At 46.0% G+C, this 21,611-nt stretch overlaps 1 protein-coding gene across 1 annotated transcript in view; it reads right to left on the bottom strand.

Annotated features, from left to right (window-relative positions):
* Positions 1-7,990: 7,990 nt before the first annotated feature.
* A2ML1 (alpha-2-macroglobulin like 1) overlaps positions 7,991-21,611 on the bottom strand; it is a 36,864-nt gene continuing 23,243 nt past the window's right edge. The window contains exons 19-31 of the mRNA XM_066614063.1: positions 20,287-20,463; positions 19,887-19,968; positions 17,265-17,421; positions 15,751-15,825; positions 15,094-15,256; positions 14,755-14,814; positions 13,692-13,906; positions 12,298-12,513; positions 11,216-11,343; positions 10,340-10,430; positions 9,007-9,075; positions 8,603-8,705; positions 7,991-8,088 (exon numbers count right to left, since the gene is read on the bottom strand). Coding sequence (XP_066470160.1) covers positions 8,048-8,088; positions 8,603-8,705; positions 9,007-9,075; positions 10,340-10,430; positions 11,216-11,343; positions 12,298-12,513; positions 13,692-13,906; positions 14,755-14,814; positions 15,094-15,256; positions 15,751-15,825; positions 17,265-17,421; positions 19,887-19,968; positions 20,287-20,463 — 1,577 coding nt within the window. The 3' untranslated portion in view covers positions 7,991-8,047. The remainder of the gene's footprint in view (positions 8,089-8,602; positions 8,706-9,006; positions 9,076-10,339; positions 10,431-11,215; positions 11,344-12,297; positions 12,514-13,691; positions 13,907-14,754; positions 14,815-15,093; positions 15,257-15,750; positions 15,826-17,264; positions 17,422-19,886; positions 19,969-20,286; positions 20,464-21,611) is intronic.

Genomic DNA, 21,611 nt, shown 5'->3' with positions numbered 1-21,611 from the left:
GAATCTCAAAACACATAGACGAACAAGCCTTGCTGAGGGAGAATCAGCATGGCTTCTGTAAGGGTAAATCTTGCTTCACGAACCTTTTAGAATTCTTTGATGTGGATATGGGAGATGTGGCATGTGGATGTGGGAGAACCCGTAGACATTATATATCTGGACTTTCAGAAGGCGTTCGACACGGTCCCTCATCAAAGGCTACTGAAAAAACTCCACAGGGAATTAGAGGGCAGGTCCTCTCCTGGTTGAAGATCAGGAAACAGAGAGTGGGTGTCAATTTGCAATTTTCACAATGGAGAGAGCTGAAAAGCGGTGTGCCCCAAGGATCTGTCCTGGGACCGGTGCTCTTTAACCTCTTCATAAATGACCTGGAGACAGGGTTGAGCAGTGAGGTGGCTAAGTTTGCAGACAACACCAAATTTTTCCAGGTGGCAAAGACCAGAAGTGATTGTGAGGCGCTCCAGAAGGATCTCTCCAGACTGGCAGAATGGGCAGCAAAATGGCAGATGCGTTTCAATGAAAGTAAGTGTAAAGTCATGCACATTGGGGCAAAAAATCAAAACTTCACATATAGGCTAATGGGTTTCTGAGCAGTCTGTGACAGATCAGGAGAGAGATCTTGTGGGTGGTGGTGGACAGGTCGATGAAAGTGTCGACCCAATGTGCGGCGGCAGTGAAGAAGGCCAATTCTATGCTTGGGATCATTAGGAAAGGTATTGAGAACAAAACGGCTAATATTATAATGCCGTTGTACAAATCTATGGTAAGGCCACACCTGGAGTATTGTGTCCAGTTCTGGTCGCCGCATCTCAAAAAAGGCATAGTGGAAATGGAAAAGGTGCAAAAGAGAGCGACTAAGATGATTACGGGGCTGGGGCACCTTCCTTATGAGGAAAGGCTACGGCGTTTGGGCCTCTTCAGCCTAGAAAAGAGACACCTGAGGGGGGACATGATTGAGACATACAAAATTATGCAGGGGATGGACAGAGTGGATAGGTAGATGCTCTTTACACTCTCACATAATACCAGAACCAGGGGACATCCACTAAAACTGAGTGTTGGGCGGGTTAGGACAGACAAAAGAAAATATTTCTTTACTCAGCGTGTGGTCGGTCTGTGGAACTCCTTGCCACAGGATGTGGTGATGGCGACTGGCGTGGAAAAGAGGGTTGGACAAGTTTCGGGAGGAAAAATCCATTATGGGGTACAAGCCATGATGTGCATGCGCAACCTCCTGATTTTAGAAATGGGTTATGTCAGAATGCCAGATGCAAGGGAGGGCACCAGGATAGGTCTCTTGTTATCTGGTGTGCTGCCTGGGGCATTTGGTGGGCCGCTGTGAGATACAGGAAGCTGGACTAGATGGGCCTATGGCCTGATCCAGTGGGGCTTTTCTTATGTTCTTAAGACAATCGATCACAACTCACATATCATAGGCAGTGCAAGGTCTGGAACTCACTGCTGCCAGCAGCTCTCATCAGCAGAACTGGTGTTGAAATACTGCAGACACTCACCTATAAGCCAATCTCACAGTTAAGTCTAGGGCAGGTTTTGAGCCAAAAATCATGGAATTTTCTATAACCCTCGGATAAGTCAGGGGTTAAACTTAGGGGGTGTCTGACTATAGGGGGGTGTCTGATTTTACTCAAGGCCAGATCCTGAAAAATAACCTACCAGTAATTGTTACCGAAGAACTGTACAGTCTGTAATTTATTAAAAACAGAGTAAAAGATCATGATACATTTTTATTCTTTTTAAATTCTGGTTTCACCACTTTTTGGTAAACACTATCAGAGTAAGTGCACTGTAAACAACATACCAGTAAAACAGTGCTTCCCAACCTAGGGTTCATGTACCTCCAGGAGCACTCAACAGGACTTTTAGGGGTACTTGAAAAAGAATGGAATAATGGCAGAAAAAGGCAGGTCGTGCTCCAGAATGCTTTGCAGGGCGAGCAAGGTAGGAAGGAAGGTAGCTAGCTGGCTGTGAAAGCCTCACCAACAACTAGTTTTTGGTCATCAGTTCATCTATGAACCAGTGATTGAAAACCAGCACAGTAAAAATGCTGAAACACGTCCTATTTGCCCTATCACATCTAGTTTTGGAGACACATCATAGCCTCCTTAGTGAATGGTTGAAGCAGCTTCCTCATGAAGAAGCCTACACCATGGCTTCCTCATGAGGAAGCTGCTTGAACCATTCACTAATGAGGCTATGCTATATCTCCAAAACTAGACATGATAGGGCAAAACAGATGCCATTTGTGGAATCAGCACCCCAAATTCATTTCAAACCACCATAAAGTTTGGGAAAAACTTTTCTGACCCTCAATTTTGTAGGCCTGTGTTATTAATTAGAAACATTTTGCTAATGTGAAGGGTACAATTTATGGAAAGGGGCTGCCAAGGGATATGCAAGTGAAAAAGGTTGGGAACCACTGCAGGAGATCCATGAATCAAATTCACCTTTATGGTGTCTGGTGTGTTAAGCCCAAAGCTTTACGTATAACATACAACTTATAACACATAACTGGGGGTATGAAATTAAATTCACAGCAGAGAGATGAGCTGCATATAGTTGCAACCCTTTTTACTCAGAAGTAGACCCACTTTTTCCATGGATGTTATTCTTATGTAATAACAGTGCACTGAATTGTAGCCTGGGACATTGTTTCAAATGGAAAGGAGGATCCCATCCTGGTGTTGAAAAAAACAAACCTCTGCCAAATGCAAGCATTGGCAAAAGGGAACCAGGCTGCAGCAGCATTTGCAAAATGGAGAATAAGAGGTTAACTTTGGCTGAATTTCCAAGAGAGGTAACCATAAACTAATGATCTCTGCATTGCTTCTAATGAGCAAGTGGTCTGCTGCTTGAGCAAGAAACAAAACTTTTCAGAGTTGAAAAGCTCTGCCCTCTGGCCTTGGAGATAAGGTGAGATGATAATTTCAGCTTGATTACTTGCCGAAAATTTTCTGTACTATAGGTGATTATCTACGGTAAGACACATCAGTTATTTTCTACAGAGCTGATGTAAAATGAGACACATTCCTTTACAAAAATGGAGGTCACTTACAGTAAGGGATTTATAGTAATAGTAGTTCCTACTGAGATGAGCGTTCGTAGTGATTTGAAACTCTTGTCAGTGAGAGAGGCAGCTATCATTGAGTCCTGGGTCTCGCGCAGGCCGGAATACAAAAACACGATGTGTCAGGCTTGGATTGGGCCAAAGACAGCCGAGCAAATGGTGAGGAGAGTGGCAGCTGGCAGTGCGTCCCGGACCTTCACAACCCACCAAAAATTGGTTTGCAATCCACTGGTGGGTCACAGCCCACGGTTTGGGAACCACTGATGTAGTGGTTTGGGAGTTGGAGCATTAAATTTACCTCTAGACCTCATAGTGGCATAGACTCACTATGGACTCACGATAGACCATTGCAACTCCCCCTCCCCGTCCCTGCAATCTTGGCTGCTGCAACACCTGGAAGCCTGGTGGACAAGGTTCAGAGAGACTAACGCCTCCCTCCACGTCCAACCAGGTCTCCGTAATGCATACCAGGTCGGCTTTCTCATCCAGAATCAAATCCTGGATGATACAGGTCTTATTATTCACCGACCTGGCATTCAAAAGTAGCAGCTTCAGATCCAGGGACTCACCGCCAAGACCACCAGGCATCCGAGAATTGGGGGAGGGACCAGAAGGGGAGATGATCTGCCTGTGATTAACTCTCCTTCTCCTGTAACGGCCTGTCCGACCCCCACCGCCATATTTCCCCTGGCCCGTCACTCTCTTGATAGTGGCACCCTTCCCTTCCCCTGAGCTCCCTCCTAAGAGCACACACATATGTGGCGAGGCCCGCCTTCCGAAACTGGCCTGCAGGCGGATCCTCTGCTGTAAAAACAATTGTTGCTCCTCTCTCCCCTGCCTCCACCGACGGGGAGGGTATCCGACTACTGCTAGGTGGTCCGCCTTAAGGAGGCCTTCATGACTGCCCTCACCACCACAGGATGCAGCGCACGCCTGTTAGCACGGCTGCATCGGTGCTGGAAAGTTGGATAGGATTGGGCCCTTAATGACATGAAAGTAGCCTTTGGTGAAACAAAAGAGCCAATAACAACAGGGAACATTTTGGAATGCCTGTGATGTGATCACGTGTTGCAGCTCTCTTGCATGCTTGGCAGAGACGTGGAAAAGCTGGACTTGCTATTGGGCCATTATGGTGGTGCAGCAGGCTGCCTGCTGTGGGCTAGCATGCTGCCTGCCCTCGGTTTGGCTCTGTTTGGATTGTCTTGCTGTAGTCAGGCCTTTTTTTTCCCATTATCTTTGGGAATCGTTGTTGTTGGCTGTTTGGTGCTTTGATCCCAGAACCTATCATAAGAACATAAGAACAGCACCACTGGATCAGGCCATAGGCCCATCTACTCCAGCTTCCTGTATCTCACAGCAGCCCACCAAATGCCCCAGTATCAGCTCTTTCATGCTATTTTAGTGCTACCGTTTTCCCCCATTCAGCAATGTGTGTTTAGAGTTTCCATTCTATAACTGTTGTTTCATCCTTTTAGTTGGATAATATTTATTATCTTACCTCTCAATAAATCCCTTAACTCTTCTCCCTATGTCTGTCTGCTTTGGTGGGCTAGGACCTCTGGGGGGGGGGTGTCTCAACCTTATGACAGGGTCCTGGGGGCCAGGACTATGCCAACACTTTCACTTACATATGTCCCTGTAAAAGCAGAAAGAGATTTGGAGGAATAATTTTGTCCAGCTGCACACACTGGAATATACTTCACCATTCCTAAACCATTAAAGCAGTGATTTTCAACGTTTCTATCTCAGGGCACACTGACAAGGCACTAAAATGGTCAAGGCACTTCACCAGGTATTTGACAATTGACAAGGCACACCATGCTGCCAGTGTGGGGGAGGAGGAGGTTCACATCTCCCATTGACCCTACTAATAAATGACCTCCCCCCAAATTCCTGTGGCACACTTTTGGCCCACTCGCGGCACATCAGTGTGCCACGGCACAATGGTTGAAAATGGCTGCACTAGAGACTGATATTAGTCTAAGGCAGAGATTTTCAATCTTTTTCATCTCACAGCACACTGACAAAGTACTAAAATTGTCAAGGAACACCATCAGTTTTTTTTTTACAATTGACACAGCACACTATGCTGTTTGTGGGAGGCTCACATCCCCCAATGGTCCTACTAATAAATGACCCTCCTCAAATTCCCATGGTACACCTGCAGACCATTCACGGCACACCAGTGTGCCATGGTTGAAAATGGCTGGTCTAAGGGCAGAACCACAGACGTTGCAAGAAGCATGAAGCTGCTACTTTTCTTTGTGTTTTTATCCCCCTCCCCTTTTCCTGTTAATGTGTATTATAATATGTAACATTGTTTCTCCCCCTTTTTGTCATTAGATGGCAGAGAAATATACAGTGTGATGATGTAACATTGCATGTTGTATTACTGTGCCACGTGGTACTCATTAGAGGGGAAAAGAAGCACAGTCATATCAGTGTTGGGCTTCTTGTGGTATCTAATTGTGCCCTCTGATCTCTTAAAACCCTTAAGTGAAGGGTTTTTCAGCTGCTTTTTTTTTTGGAAAATATGTTCAACTGCCTCAACTAAGCAGAACAGTAAGGAATTCTTTCCTACAATGTAATTTAAATATTCGCTCTTGCAACATAAATGTCATTCTTCTTGTGCTTCTTGTGCTGGATGGCAAAATGGTATTTCTATAGGTCCATGGCATCTTTCTACGTTTAAGAGCATTTTGATGTGCCTCAGTGTTTCCTTGGAATCAAAAGCTCATTTTGTTCAGAGTGTTTCTCATGTAACGTATATTTTAACCTATTAGTACCCTCTACAACTTTGCTCCAGGGTCTCCATTTCTTTTTAACTGAATTTGATGTTACAGTGATTGCTGAAATTGTGTGGCTATTATCCCAAATCCCTGTTCCTCTCTCTTCTTTTGGAAACGCTCAGGAAACTAAGCTAGGGGATGTGACATCATAGCACTGTGACTGGCAGCCAGCAAAACGGCGCGAGGGTGGGAAACTCAATGGCAGCATATAGTTTTTTGTTTTTCCTGTGCCGTAATGCCAACAGCCCTGCCCGGAAGTATGAATGGGCTGAGTGAGGAGCATCAGCAGGCATGGTGGGCTGAAGGTCTCCCAGGGGCTGTTATTAATCCTCGCTCCCTTTGTTGGCTCTGTCCAGGCCCCATTCATGCTTCCAAAGTTCTCCTCTGACCTTTTGACTTCCCTAACTGCTATCCTTTCAGGTTGCACACCTGGGAACTGTCTTTAGTGTCAGGGCTCAGCTTTACATCCGTGCAATAATGATGATCACAATAAATGTGGGAGTGCCTTCCCCTCTCCTCCTTTTGAAGTGCTGAATCTGTCCCTTACAGAATGTCATTCTAAAAATTGGGTTCCAACAATGACCTCATTAGGGTTTCTGTCACCCAGCACATCACCCTCATGATGGGCCTCTTCCCATGCAGTGGGCAGGGCAACATCCTGGGAGGTGGGCATGGTGATGTACCATCGCCCCATCCCCACTGGTTTTTTGGATATAACCTTTGCTAGAATATATTTCAAGCCACTGCGATCATTGCATCTCATTGGGCAGCTACCGCCCGCCTTAAGCTGGGCAGTCCCCAGTCAGTAAGGTGTTGCCTCGCCACGGTCCGTTAACCTCACGGGGTGCGTGGAGTTTAGGGTGAAAACCGACAAGCAGGTCGACAACTCTGCACCAGGCAACAGAAATTGTCACTCCCGAATTGGCCTTTTCAGCCACACTAGACGCTGTTCCAGAACCACCTTTCAGAGCGCGATACCATAGTCTTTCGAGACTGAAGGTTGCCTACAGTATATTTCAATGTGGTTTGTTTTCATTGCATTCTGCATGAAATTGCACATCAAATGTCCCATTGGTGCAGCTGCATTGGCTCTGAAAAGCTGGAAAGGATTGGGCCTTAAGTTGGAAAGTTCTACATGCAAAACAGATGACCAAGCACTACTTTCTGGCCACTTGGTGCTTGGGACAGTCTGCAAGCTGTTTAGCACTCCATCTATCCCAGGGGTGGGCAAACCCCCACCTGCGGGCCATTTGCAGCCCTCAGGGACCTCCAATTCAGCCTGCAGGGAGGCCCCAGTCTCCAATGAGCCTTTGGCCCATCAGAGACTATTGGAGCCTACACTGGCCCGTGACTATGCCTTATGTTGGAGGTGTGTGCTCGGGAGTTATTTCCACCATCCCCCTTTCACTTTTCTGATTTGGTCTGTATGACTGGTGAAAGCAAATCCATAATCATCCCAAGTGCATCAATTCATGTCTCCATGTGTTTTCTGCTTTCCCCTGGGCATTATTTTAACCCTCCACCCCAATTGCCTCCAAACAACTTATGTCTCCATTTATTTCTGGTTTGGTCAGGCCTGGTCTGTAGGTTTTCACTGTGCAGGAGGTGTGTGGCAAACATAGTTCATAGTTCTCATGTGGTTTTACATGCCTCTATTATAGTTATCATGTGTATTATAAATAAACTCAGTAAAATTCATTCATTCATATAAGTCTCTAATGTATTCATTTATGTAAATTTATTTAAATCTGAAACATATTAATTCCCCCCCCCAGCTCTCGCCACAGTGTCAGAGAGATGATGTGGTCCTCCTGCCAAAATGTTTGCCTCCCCCCCCCGATCTATCCCTTTGACTACCTGAAGCTGCTTTCTACCAAGACAGATATTTGATTCATCTAGCCCAGGATTTTCTCCTCTGATAAGCAGCAGTTTCCCAGGGTCTCAGGCAGGGAACTTTCTTAACTCCGTTGCTAAATTTCTTTCGACGGGAGAGGTTGTAGATTAAACAGGAGCCTATTTTTGTGTAACACATAAACTTTACTACTGAATTTGACATCTTCCCCTTCATGCCAGAAGGAGCAGCATCTAGGCATCATCTTGACAGGTTCACTGTTGCAAAAGATTGGCTTCCTCATCTGTGCCAGGGTGAATCCAGGCCTGCATTTGATGCACATCACTTGCAGGGGTCACTGTATTCTACTGTGGATTCTTCATCTGTAAGAGAAATTAGAGCAGACGGTTGGCCACAACCAGAACTCCCTCACTCTCTCAACCCCTGAATGGTCACCTTAGAGTGGACAAATAGGAAGACCAGTGATCATTCTTGGTAAGTGGAGCAGGCGGGGCAAATAAGCATAATGTGTGACTGCAGCAGTTGGAACAATTATATACAGTAGACAGAAGCATCACATGAATTCTAGGCCTTAAAGTGTGGATTAAAAGCAAGGAGTCATACAGAGCGGTCTTCACTTTCCCCCAAATCACAGGATTCTAAAATGGAATTTTAGACATTCCAAAAAGTAGGTTTGGAAGCCAGACATCACAACATGTATAACTCACCAGGCTGAAGACACCTCCTGGGGACTGTGTGGGTACATGCGAGAATACACTTGCAATAAAACAGGACATAGCTAGGGGGCCACAAACTGTGCAGGCTTAATGAGAAGCAAATGAATTTAAAATACAAACCATGTTTTGCATAGGTCAAAATCTGCTGGCAAGAACCCACCTGGTTCATAGTAATCATAGACTTTGACAGTGGCGGGCTTCAAATTTTTAACTGGAATCTCTTGACTTATGACGACGGTGTATTTCTGTCTCTCTTCTCCTAGCTGAGGGATAGGCAAAGACAAGGTGATGTTTAAAAGGGGGAACTAGATTAGCACCTCTCACTCCACCCTACCCCCCATTCTACCCCCTGCACAGCTTTACCTCCGCCAGTGGGTGTCCCCAGTCTGTTGGAGTGTAGAGGCCATTCGTGGCGGTGGCCAGGCCCCGTGCACAGCCTAGTCGTGTTTGCAAAGGCTGTAAAGGAGTTTATGCTGGCAGAATGCATGTCCCGCTAGCATAAACCTTTGTTGGAACTGGGCCACTAGTCTATTAGAGAGCTACATCCCTTTTCCTGGCACTGACCTGGTCCAGGTAGATTGTGAGATATTCCTCCCCAGTCTCCACCCTTTTCACAAGAGGCTGCTGCTCAAGCTGTGAACAGGAAACAAGAGAGTTAAGATCTCAGTTGCCTCACTTTGGTATTGAGGAGAGGAGTCACATTTGTCCCATGTCTGCAAGAGCAGATGAAACTCCTTCTGTTCTAGTGGGCTCTATTCTGACTGCAAAAATATATACTGCAATTCATTATTGAGAAATGTTAGAAGAGGATATGTATGAATAGGATAGGTCTCCCATCTAGTTGATGGGAAAATGTATTTTATGGATCAGTTCTTTGGCCAAAACAGACAGAAGGGCACATCCCTTCAAACTATTTGCTAGGATGCTCTACTGCTGGCTGAGCTGAATTCTATTAAGTGAATTGAAAAAAGCTGCTAGTATCCATTTTTGCCAATCAGTTCACCAGCACAAGGAAATTCCTTTTCACTGGGCAGTACTTGAAATGGTAGCAACTGGTAAACAAGAGGTTGTCACTAAAATGGACTAAAGAAATCAGCCAACTGAAAGCAGGAGCAGAATATATGGACATTTTGGAAGAAGGCGGGGGCAGAAATATACTTGGGATCAGGATCATCTTAGTAACAGAATGCTGCTATTTCTTGTGTTTTGGAATTCTCAGGGCAATATGCAAACTTCTTAATGACCATTTCTCCACTTATAGCCTGATCCCACGCTTCCCTGCCACCAGCACTGCAGCCCCAGTGCAGACGGGGGGGGGGGCCTGCGCTGCCCTATGGGCACTGCATTTGGAGTCCCAGCTACTGGCGGAGAGGAGGTAAGTGCTGAGTGACACAGGGGTGTGGGGAGGGTGGCAGGAGGGCAGGGGGGAAGGGCAGAACAGAGGGGGACACGCCCAGGAGGGGATGGGACCAGTGGAGGCCTTCCCCGCTGAATCCTATCCTGTGTTGGGCTTGGAAGCCTGATGCAGAGCTTATCAAGTCTGCATCAGCGAAATAGCTGGGTGCAGACTCGAGAAGCCCCATTGAGCAGGCTGGGCCTTTACTCAGGGTTAGGGAAGAATGTCCCCTTCCCTCTAGGAGACCTCCAACCTGCTTGAATCCAGCTCAGGATCTGGTGGTAGCCATTTGGAGCCATCGTTCCTCTGCTGGATAGAACTGGGCTATTAGGCATCAATGGTTGATTATTCATGGTAAATTCTGCCACCACTTTTTGATGCATTGATATCATGGAGCTCTAGAACTGTTTATGTTCATAGGGATGGACTCCTGTGATACATCTGAGCTGGTTCCTGTCTTGGGTGAAAGGGGAGAGGCAATACCAAGCAAAACAGACTTACAGAGGACTTGGTTCCCTGGACAGGATGGAATCCAGATAACATCTTGATCTGAATAATGGCCATGTTAGAGGTGCCCCGGTTACCTATGTAACTACCAGAGGAAAAAAAAAGCTGAACATAATAAGCCATTTCTAGTCTCAGCTCCTGCTTCTTCAGGGCAATAAGACCTTCACTGCTCCCAAAAATCTCCCTGTTTCACTAATAATGATCAAACTCTCATTAGTTCTATCTGGAATTGGGTTTGGCACACCAAGCTATCCCCCCCCCCCCCCCAAAAAAAAATGTTCTAGCATCTTTTTCTAAAATTCTCTAAAATTCTAAAATTCTAAAAAGCTCTAAAATTCAGGCTGCACTTTTATCCGCTCTTTCCCACTGAACACAATGAGACTTGCTTCTGCGTAGACATGCACAGGGTTTTGCAGTCAGTTCTCATCACAATCCCAAGGACATCATCAGGACCACAGTGGGATCCAAATGGCCCCCCAACTACCTCATGCAAGCACTGAACTATCCATTTCCCACTTACCGGGCAGTAGCAACAGAGACCTCTGGAGGCTGTCCAGAGCACTCCCCCTACCCACACACACACACACACACACACACACACACACACACACACAAAATATAACTTTTCAAGGGTGTCTTAGTATGAACACCAGACACCTTGGAAACAACACATTCCAGGACTCCTTCTGGCTGGGATGCTACCTTTGCAGCATTCAAGATGCCAGAGAGGGAGACAAATTCATCAGCTTAGATTAAGATACAAACTGAAGAAGAACTTTCGGTGTAAATGATGCACAATCCATAACACAACCAATCCAGCCGACTCTGTATTCCAAACAAGGTAAATGTGAACTTTGGTAATACTGTTACCTTACACTGATGCTAAGGTTCAGGACCCGGGGCAATGTCTGCTGTTCACAGCTTTTCTCTCTTGCTGTCACATTCAGGGTGAAGGTCTTGGAATTCTTCAGGGGAAGGATGTTATACCGTAGGACTGTCTGATGTGAAAGAGGCAGAGAAACAGAACACTAGTGGAGCTGTGTAGCATTGTATCCCCCCACACCCAAAAATCTCATCTATCCTAGCCACATTAGCACTCTCCTATCTACAAGCCAATTATTTCTCTTCACCTCAACCCCTTACCTTCAGCTCTTTAGGACAAATGCTTTTCTGTAACCCTAAAATTGTAGTGAGTCAGGAGTTGGACTTAGTCCTGGAAGATCCAGGTTCAAATCCATGAAGCTTCCTGGGTGACCTTGGGCCAGTCACTACCTCTTAGCCTCACCAGGGTTGCTATGAGGACAAAAGAAGGGGAGGAACCATGTACACCACGCTGAACTCCTTGGGAGGAACCACCCTGAGCTCCTTGGTGGTATAAAAATGTAAAAAATAAAATAAATTTTTCTTTCTCTCTCTCCCTCCGTAGTCTATGCAAAAGCTTTGTAAAGAAAACATGCCAATTAAAGAAATAAATAAAAATACAGAAAAACACAACTACATTAAAAATTCATTCATTGGATTTATATTCCGCCTTTCTCCCCAAAGGGTACCCAAGGCAGCTTTTTGCCTTAGACATGTGCACAAGGGGGTGGTGATAAGAACATAAGAAAAGTCCTGCTGGATCAGCCTGTCTGGGCCAGCATTCTATTTCTCACAGTGATCTCGGGGATGTCCACAAGTAGAAGAGAAAGGCATGCTTCTCTCCCACCATTGCATGCCTTCCGTGGTAATTCAGAGGCATACTGCCACTGAACCTACAGGTAGCGCATAACCATCATGACTAGTAATATTTGATAGATCTGTCCTCCATTAATTTGTCCAACTAAAGCCATCCAAGCCAGGGGCCACCATGACACCACAGCTTGTGTTACTATTAAACCTAACAGAACTAATACTTTAATTAGTCCAATTCTTGATATTCATCCACTCTTGGCTGAAGAGCCGTCACTCACCTGTACATACCCACAGCCTTCGCCAGTGGCCTGCACTATGTACTTGCCAGGTATGTCTGGGAGGGTGGCCTGCTGCAGCACCAGCCGATTGGTCTCGCTCACATGGAATGACTGCTGGAAGCCCTTGTCAGAGTTCACAGTTACTAAGATGTCTCCATATCTAACATATGTCACTGCTGCATATTTGGCCAGGGCTTGGAGGGCAACTACTGTGTCCTGGAAAAGGAGAGCAGTCACAATGCAGCCTCTGGTACATTACCTTGTAAAAGGAAGCAAGGCACAAGACCCACCCACCCAGCCAGCTTAACACCTTGATGTGGGGCCAGTTTCTTGGAGCAAAGGTATCGTCGTATCTACCAAAGGATACAAGTGCAGTCAGTTCCCGCTCCCCACAATTTGCTATCCATGGATTTGCTTATAAATGGGCTGGAGGACTGGCACTTACCTTGCATCATTCATAGCGCGTTCTTGGCTATCTGCAGTCTCTGCAGCCTTCTGTAGGTCTCTGCTGACCTTCAGAAGACTGCAGAGCACTTGGAAATGGGGCCCATAACTACTGTGGAGCCCTTTTAAAATGTCCATGGAAAGCTTCAGAAGCTTTCCCACAGCCATTTTAAAGGTCCATACACTAGTTGCAGGCACCATTGTGAAGTGCACGGCAGCCTTCTGAAGGTCAGCAACTTCAGAATAGCTGTAGAGAACTTCAAACTGCTGTGGGTGTGGGTCTCCACTGAATTCTGTTTTTGCTGCTGGCAGACAAGCTATCCTTCCCCCTAACCCCATTGATCCCATTGGATCAATGGTTCAGGACCCTAACCCCAGCAGATAACAATACCTGACTGTACCATACTTATTTTTTAGCCACACCTGCCCTACAGGAGTTCTCACTTTGTCCTTTGCACACACAGGTTCTCCTTGAAGCTCCATTTCTGAAACCACCTGCTAATCCCTGCAATTTCTGCCACAACAATGATATAACAAAGCTTTTAAAAATGCTCATTTTTAAACAGAGGCCTCATCTATCTGGGTTCGAGTCTTTGTTTTCGAGATCTTTGAGAAAGCAAGATGGGGTGGGGTGAAGTGGAGCAGGGCAGTAACATGGCTAGAGGGGAGTCACAGTGCTAAGTTTTGCAGGCATCTGAACGAGCCGTGCAAGCAGCGCTTCCCAATTCCCTTTGGAGTCCTTCCAGCAGGCGAGAGCAAAACCGAGGTGTCTCCTCCATTGTGCTCTAGCTTCCAGGAATGGCTCCTAAGGAGAGGGGGAGGGGCTGCTTGCACGGCACATTCAGGTGCCAACAAAACTTAGCACTGTGACTACTGGGGTAGGGTGTTTTCTAGCTATGCTGCTGGGGTAGGGTGTTTGACTTGACAGTGTGAGAGAAGAACTCTGTTACCTGAGTTGAGGCAAAGCCTCCATAGGCATTCCGCTGCTTGGTTAGCCAGGTCACAATGCCGGTGGCCTTCCCTCTGTCCTCTTGGCTCATAGTTTCTGCTGTGACTAAAGCCAGCAATACATACGATGTCAGCTCCACTCTCACAGAATCAGGTTCAGACCAAGGATTCTGGCTGGCGGTTGGGGCAGGTTTCCTTTTCCAGTAGATCTGACCCCCTATAGGAGAAGAAAAGCAAAGCATACAGCTTGGAACAGTCCGATTGCGATCCTGGCCCCTGTGCTGCCTGGGGCCAGGACTGCAAAAGGCTGCCCTCCTGAAGCCCGGAGGCCTAAAAACGTCACTTCTAGTTTTCAGAAGAAAAAGGAAGTGACATTTTTAGGCCTTCTGAAGGCTGGAGAGGCTGTGCAGCACCTCCCCATCCCCCAGTAGACCTGGAGGGATGAGGCCCCTGGAAGGCCTATAAAGGTCACTTCTGGTTGGTCACTTCTGGTTTTCGCCCCCCCCCAAAGTATGGTGGGGAGGGGCCGTGGCAGTGCCCCTGGCTGGGTGGTGTTTCATGGCATTTGCCCCCAACCCTCCCCCCTCCTCAGGTATGCTAGTGGAACAGCCGTTTTAAGTTTGGGGCAATGGTTAGGCATTAAGGTCTATACCAGTGATTTTCAACCTTTTTCATCTCACAGCACACTGACAAGGCACTAAAATTGTCAAGGCACACCACCAGGTTTTTGACAATTGACAAGGTATACCATGCTGCCAGTGGGGGCTCACATCTCCCATTGGCCCTATTAATAAATTACCTTCCCCCAAATTCCTGTGGCACACCAATGGACTACTCATGGCACACCAGTGTGCCACGGCACAGTGGTTGAAAATGGCTGGTCTATACTATGAATGGTATTAGAGTGGAATCTGCAGTCATTCCAGTGAACATACATCAGTACTGGGAAATGTGTTCAGCAGTGATGTCACACAGTTGTCAGGGTCAAATACTCAAGATCACCATAATGCACTCCAAACTATCCATTGTACTGTCTATCAGGGAGAGTGATATTTCTTTCCTCACCCATCCACTTGCTGTTTTCGTGTTGTGAGGGTTCTAACTTGCATTTTTGATTGAGACTAACTATGAAATGAAACAAAAGTATCTGCATGAGTGACAGCATGATCTGGTTTGATATCCTGGCTTGTTCACAAACTATGGTTACAGTAAGCTGCAATTCGCTGAGTCCAGCTGCAATAACAAATTGTGATTTGTTTTTGGACCAGGAATGAAAGCACCAAAGTTTCCCACCCCAATCTGTATGCACAAAGATGGAGTACGTGAGCTCAAGCTTCATGCTTATAAAGCTAAACCTTGGTTTGGTAGTACATCTGAAGTTGGCTTATATATTTTATACAGTACCTGACTTGATGGCCTGCTGATCTAACTTGGCAAGTAACAGCTGCCTGATGGCATTGTCTCCAGCCATTGAGAAGACGTATGCAAGCAGCGCCTGTGTATAGACATCAGTGGTACTGGAGACAGTCTTCCTTAGACAGTCCAAGCCATTCTTCACCATTGGATCCTGGGTGTGAAGGAAACACTCTTTTAACAAACGAGATGGAACTCAGAGGTGCTGGACATGGGGAAGTGATCATAAGAAAACTGGTGTCAGGGTGGATATAGTCCTGTGGGTCACAGGATATATGTTTGGGCTATCTGGGGGTGGAGCAGGGGAAGGAACAAACACTGGAAAGCAAAGTATTTATTCACACTAACTATTTCTTTGGGAAAAAAGAATGCCATCTACACCAAACCCTATGTGGATTCACAAGTCATTGGCCCATTTCCAGTTTTGGTGGAAGGCAAACGAGTTCCTCATTGTTGGGAAGTTCTGGATGAAACCTGATAATCATTGCCTCACCTCTTGTGAGAAAGAAAGGCCAATAAGCCTATTCCTTTTATAGTTGTTGCAGTGTTACAGTTCTTTTTAACCCCCAAAAGGTAAGTCAAAGTCCCCCTGTGCACCAAATGCTTCTGGGTGAGATCAGCTGATTGGCTGGACTCAAGAACACTCACCTCAAGTGGCATTTTGGCCTCCAAGAGCGCAACAGTGACGTAAGCAGAAAGAGAGATCTCATCATCTACACCCCCCTGTGAATCACATGGAGAAAGGATTGAGAAAAGGTAGGAAGACCTTTTCCTGTGAGATTATACTGCATGCAAGGCAAAAGCGAAACCCTCCAATATCCAACTCCTACAGGAACGGATAAAAATGGGGTTTTCTAGATTAGGCTTTCTAGATTACAGGAATAATAATAATAATAATAACTTTATTTTTACCCCGCCTTTCTCCCCGAAGGGACTCAAGGCGGCTTACAACATATTAAAAACATAATTTAAAAACAAATAAAAACATATTAACACATCATAAAAAACAGTAGTCAGAGTAAAAAATAGGTAAAAAGAGCATAGAGCAGCAGCAAGTCATAAAAGAATCAGGCCTGTAAAAAATATTAAAAGATGTTAAAAAGATGTTAAAAGGCCGAGAACTCAGAAGGCTTTTTTAAACAGAAGGGTCTTCAGGCCTCGCCGAAAGGTCTCAAGAGAGGGAGCCATTCTTAAGTCAAGGGGAAGGGAGTTCCATAGTGTTGGTGCCACTACTGAGAAGGCCCTATTTCTTGCAGCCGCCCCACGTACCTCCCTAGGCGGTGGCACTTGTAAAAAGGCCTTCTCTGATGACCTAAGAGGACGAGCCGGATTGTGCGGGAGTAGGCGATCTCTAAGATACCCTGGCCCAGAGCAGTATAGGGCTTTAAAGGTCAATACCAGCACCTTGAATTGAGCCCAGAAATGAATGGAGAAAATTGATTATGTTTGGTGCTAACCCCAATTCAGTATTGGTAATATAATATGCTGCTCCTGAGTAATGAAAAATAAGAGGAGTGGGCAAATGCCCTACAAGGGGATTCAGTTTGCTAGAGGAGACAGTTTTGCCAACTCTAACTGGTGTTATTTTTGAAGATTTGTTTTCCAGCCTGATACAATGTTGGAAATCCTTGGAGGTCCTATTAAAATCCCCAGGATGGCTTGCAGTAGCCATCTAGAGTTTGATGCTGAATCCAGGAGATGAGTCTCTAGAACAATCCTGGAAGGTTGGCAACCCTAAGAGTCCTTCAGGTTTTCAAACACTCCAGGGATGTGCTCTTGAACATAGCCTAAATCAAATTTTTAAAATGAGCTGAAAAATAATTTCATGAAATTGCAAAAATTTGCTGCTAGGATTGCCATTTTCCAAGTTGCTTTCCTCCTCTTCAAAAGCACTCCTGTCCTGGAGTGACACAGTATTGTCTCTGAAATTAAAATCATCCTTAGAAAAAAAATTCATTAATAGAATGGGCTACAAGAAGATAAGGTCCCCCTTTGTCACCGATGAAGATTACATTGACCAGGTCCCATAATTCAGGTTCCAGCACCCAAGACCTCTGAAAGGTGTCAGTAAAATGATACATCTGTGTTGGCTTGCCAGGTCTTGGCAGAAGCCTAGTGAATTACTGCCATGTTCCTTGACAGGCCTTTCTTCTGAGACTTACTTTCATTGCCGTATGGAAGAGTTTTCCCATGCTGGCAAAGCACCCATTGTCTTGCTGGTTACTGGCCATCCACCTCAGACCATCCTGGATGTTTTGGTCATCTATTGAGATGTATCGCTTTGCCTGAATGAAACACTTGAGCACAAATGCTGTCAGCCTTAGGAAGAGACAGAGAAAATATATCAAAGGGTTGTTTATACAACATCAGGTGGTCTTGATTCAGGGTTGTTATCCTTAATCAAAAATTCTATCACCTTCAGATGCCACAAGGTCTCCTGCTCTCTTGTAGAACTCTGCCCGTTTCCCCTTGCTATTTCTGGAACTCCTGCCCAGAAAATTCCCTGGGGGCTGGGGATAAGAATAGGCTTTCAGTTTGGCTGTACTTGTCTTAAGAGGCGACTAAACAGCCACCAGCTAGATGGGACTCGTCAGCCTGGGAAGGCAGCTCATCTGAGAGAAGGAAAACTCTGATCCCAAACCTCCACTGCCTTGTGGCTACATCCAGTTATGCAAAAGGCTTCAGGAGTCAACCTCGAGGCAAAATCAGGAGCCGGAGTCCCTGAGGCAGTTCATGGCTGAACACAGTCACGTTCTGGCAACTCCTGCGACGCCGCTGGAACCAACCGTATTGGCCTCTGCCTTTCCATTGGAACATTTCAGCGACGTGGAGAGGGGGGATTTGCTGCATGGGTAACAACCTATCCTCCATACCTACTTTACCCAGGCTTCGCGCACTGGAGAGGACACTCTGTTCCAGAACCACCATTCAGAGCGCGATACCAGAGTCTTCCGAGACTAAAGGATGCCAACGTGACGTGACGTGGCCCAGAAAATATATTTGTTTCCTTCCTCAGCAACCTCTTTTCCTATGAAGCCTCAGGTTTGAATGCTTAGGCCTCCTCTCCAGCCCAAATAAATCCTAAGAATGTGTAACTTCCATTTATATTTACCTCCTTGCCTCTTCCATTCTCCCCTCCCCCCCGTTTGTTACCCACCATTGCCTCTCCTCTTTCCTTCTTCAAATGCCAGGGAGCCCTTTCAGGGAGTGGCCTCTCATCCCCACCCTCCACCCTGTTCTCTAGCATCTCTGATTTCAGCTACTGCCACTCCCTGGCCTATCCTTTAAAAACAGCAGCAATGCAAAAACCAGCAAAAAGAAGAGGTGTGAGGAGCAGAGTACTATAGTAGCCCCATTTATTTCTTCCTGTCTTTCTTGATAGTCTTCTCAAACAGGAACAGCGAGGATGAGAAAGAGAAAATGGATGCAGCCCAATGTAATCAGAGCTGCAACGGCAGTTGCCACCATGATGAAGATGGTAGGGAACATCTGGTAGGAGGAACCGAGCACGGCACCAAAGGAAAAAAAATGGGGGGGGGAGCAGTGACACCTGGGCTCACATCCAGGTGCCAGGTGGGCTTGGGTTTCAAAACTGAGGTTGTAAGCTCCTTGGAGCAGGACATTTCGTTCCACCAGTCCATTTTTATTCCTTTCTCTTCTAACTCAGACTTATTTAGGATTTCTCCTTTAATATTCAGCAGATCGCTCTATGATTTATTTTGGTCTTTTTTAATCCAGTTCGGATTAGTTGCTAACAGGGGAGGCGGAGTTAACACTCAGTGCAGTAGCAGTGAACCTTAGAGGGTTCTCCGGGGGGGACTGCTAAATAGGTGTGTTTCCAGAGGACCTCAGCAATGAGGAACTCTTCCTTGCCAAGTAGAAGGAATGAAGACTGAGAGCGTGAACTGGGACTATCTTTAGAAATGGCAGTTTCAAAGATATCCCAATTTTGCTCTATGCTGGATCACATCGCATCCCGGTCGCCAAGTTGGAGAGATTTGGATAGCTGGTGACTCTTCCCCCCCCCACAGCCCACTAGATACAACACGAGAGCAAACAAAGGTTTAAACCATGAGTAATCAGTTCATTAAAAGAATTGCAATCAAGAGGTTGGAAGGAGGGAAAGATAACTTTAGGAGCAGGACATTTCTAGGTATTTATCTTGTCCTGCCTATGAGTAAGAGCCTAGAAGGCATAAGCCTATATCCAGACACAGCCAGTCAGGAGTCTCCCAACTTCAGATAGTTCCATGAATCTTGCTCCAGCAAGTGCAGGAGATCAAAGGAGCCCGATATAACTCTTGGGCAAGACTACCTTTCCCAAACTCCACCACCTTCTTGAAATATAGAGAACCTTAAAAGATAGTCCTCTCTACCTGGAACCCAGCACTCCATCACTTCTCTTTCAACTCCTATTGTCTCTGCTGGCAGGTGTGAGGGCCCTGCTGTGGAGGCAGCTTGTTCCCTAGGGGAATTTGGCTCAGGAAAGCAATTTCTGGGGGTCCCAGTTCAAGGAAATAGACTGTGTTGGGGTCTGTTGAGTCTAGGGCTAGCACCTTTGTGGCTTGTACCATGGTCTCCTGATCTGGTTGGCTCCTACATCTCTGCAAGCCTTATGCAGCTCAAGGTTGGGATCAAAACGTTTGATTTTGTTTATAAAACTATACAAGTTCTGATTTTTTTTTTAGTGGTGGGACTACAGAAGAAACCTTATGGATCAAAAGGTTCATACAGGGCAAATAATTTTGTCGTGCAATATTGTAGAAGGACAAGTACAGTATTTACCATGTATTGCCTTGTTCATCACTTTGTCCAAAAGCACTGTAGGAGCCATCGTTATGTTTGTACTGAAGTTCCTTCTGGTACCCTTGTGTATTTAAAAAAAAAAAAAGTGCAATCAGTGAAACTCCTCCAGACACAGTGCAATGCACACTTAACCTGCAACCGCTATCCAGACCATATTGCAAATTAAGAGCTGTGGAACAAATGGCTCCGTGAGCTTTCCATATAACTGGTCCATATCTGATCATAGATAGGCTATAGTCCATGTGAGATCTCCATCCTCAGTCCATCTGTCCTTTGTTTGGACATCATGATAACGATTGGAAGGGAGGCATTGGCCAGGGAGGTAATAAGAAGGCTTTGCCATGAATTTAGCTAGAGTAGAAAAAAAAAACCAACAGACCTGTCTGCAGGTAACCCAGTGCTTTAGTCTTCAGATTTTCATTCAGTTGCCTTGAGCTTTCCAGGTACTGTAACACATAGATGATGGGGGCAAGCAGCACCATGTTTTGCTCCCCACAGCCACTGGGCATCTGCACCAGATGGTCCAGGTTCTGCAGAGCTGTCCCCATGATATCACCTGGGCAGATAGATAGGTAGATATGGTCAAAGGTCACATGCCTCTCTCATTGAATGCGGCTCCTCTGGAAGCCCCCAAGAGCAATTACATCCCAAAAGCCAGCCCAACACCATTTACCCAATTCTATACACTCTCATTTACCCCATGTGATGAATGTCCCATCCCCCCCCCCTTTGCCCCCAAATTTTCTGTATTCTGTATTTTTGGGTGCTTTTGCTGGGAACTTCTCCTGCAGCATTCTTTGTTTGGACACTCCATTACTCCCCAACCATATGCTGGATGTGAACTCAGGGTTCATCTTCCTGTCTGGGGCAGCTCTGGTGCACAGCAACACACTTGCCCACTGGGTAGCAAACCTGTCTGTCTAGGGCCAAGAGGTGCGAAGAGAACATTTCAAGGGCAGGAGGGAATAATGCCAGGTGGCCCAAGGAGGAATTAGTAAAAAGTATTTGTAGTTATTTCTCCCAGGCCTTCTGGTCTCTCACCCTCACCCTCACATGCAGTGCAAACACTGGCAAGGTGGATACAGAAGGTAGTATTGGGCTCCTAAGATGCTTAGATCCTGCTTCCCCTCCTTTCTTCCCTACTCTGTTTGCATCATTATGCATCTCTTCCTTCCTATCTAGAAACCGCTGAAGTTCAAGCCCTGATTGTGTGAATATGATTGTGGACACTGCATTGCATTTCCTTCTGATTCCCCCTTCCCAGTTATTATAACCTCCATTGCAAAAGCTTTGTTGCTGCCCATATATGCCTTTGCCTTTCTCCTCATTTCATTGCACTGAGTTGTGCCCTCTTGGCTCTCTAGATCCTGGTTGGCCTTCTCTGGAACTTAAACTTGTACGTTTTGGGCCACAGCCTTGCCACTGGCCTCCAAGAGCAACAGCCCCAAATCCTGGAACCCGACAGGCTGAAAGTGACCCCTGCTGAGGCCTGACATATGTTGACTCTCACATTATGAAGCAGCAAACCTGGGTTTGCTCCCAGGTGTATACTCATAGGGAACCATGGCTATTTGGGTTCTCATTTTTATGTACCCATATGTTATATCTGCAAACATGCTTCAGCTACATTCACACATCACATTACATAGGTGCACACTTAAGCAATTTCTGCCCAATGTTGCATATACACAACAGGGATCAAAT

The sequence above is a fragment of the Tiliqua scincoides genome, chromosome 2 (assembly GCF_035046505.1).
Source record: "Tiliqua scincoides isolate rTilSci1 chromosome 2, rTilSci1.hap2, whole genome shotgun sequence".
Classification (NCBI taxonomy): Eukaryota; Metazoa; Chordata; class Lepidosauria; order Squamata; family Scincidae; genus Tiliqua; species Tiliqua scincoides.
The sequence above is the reverse complement of the archived record's forward strand: the minus strand, read 5'-3'. Positions and strand labels throughout refer to the sequence as shown.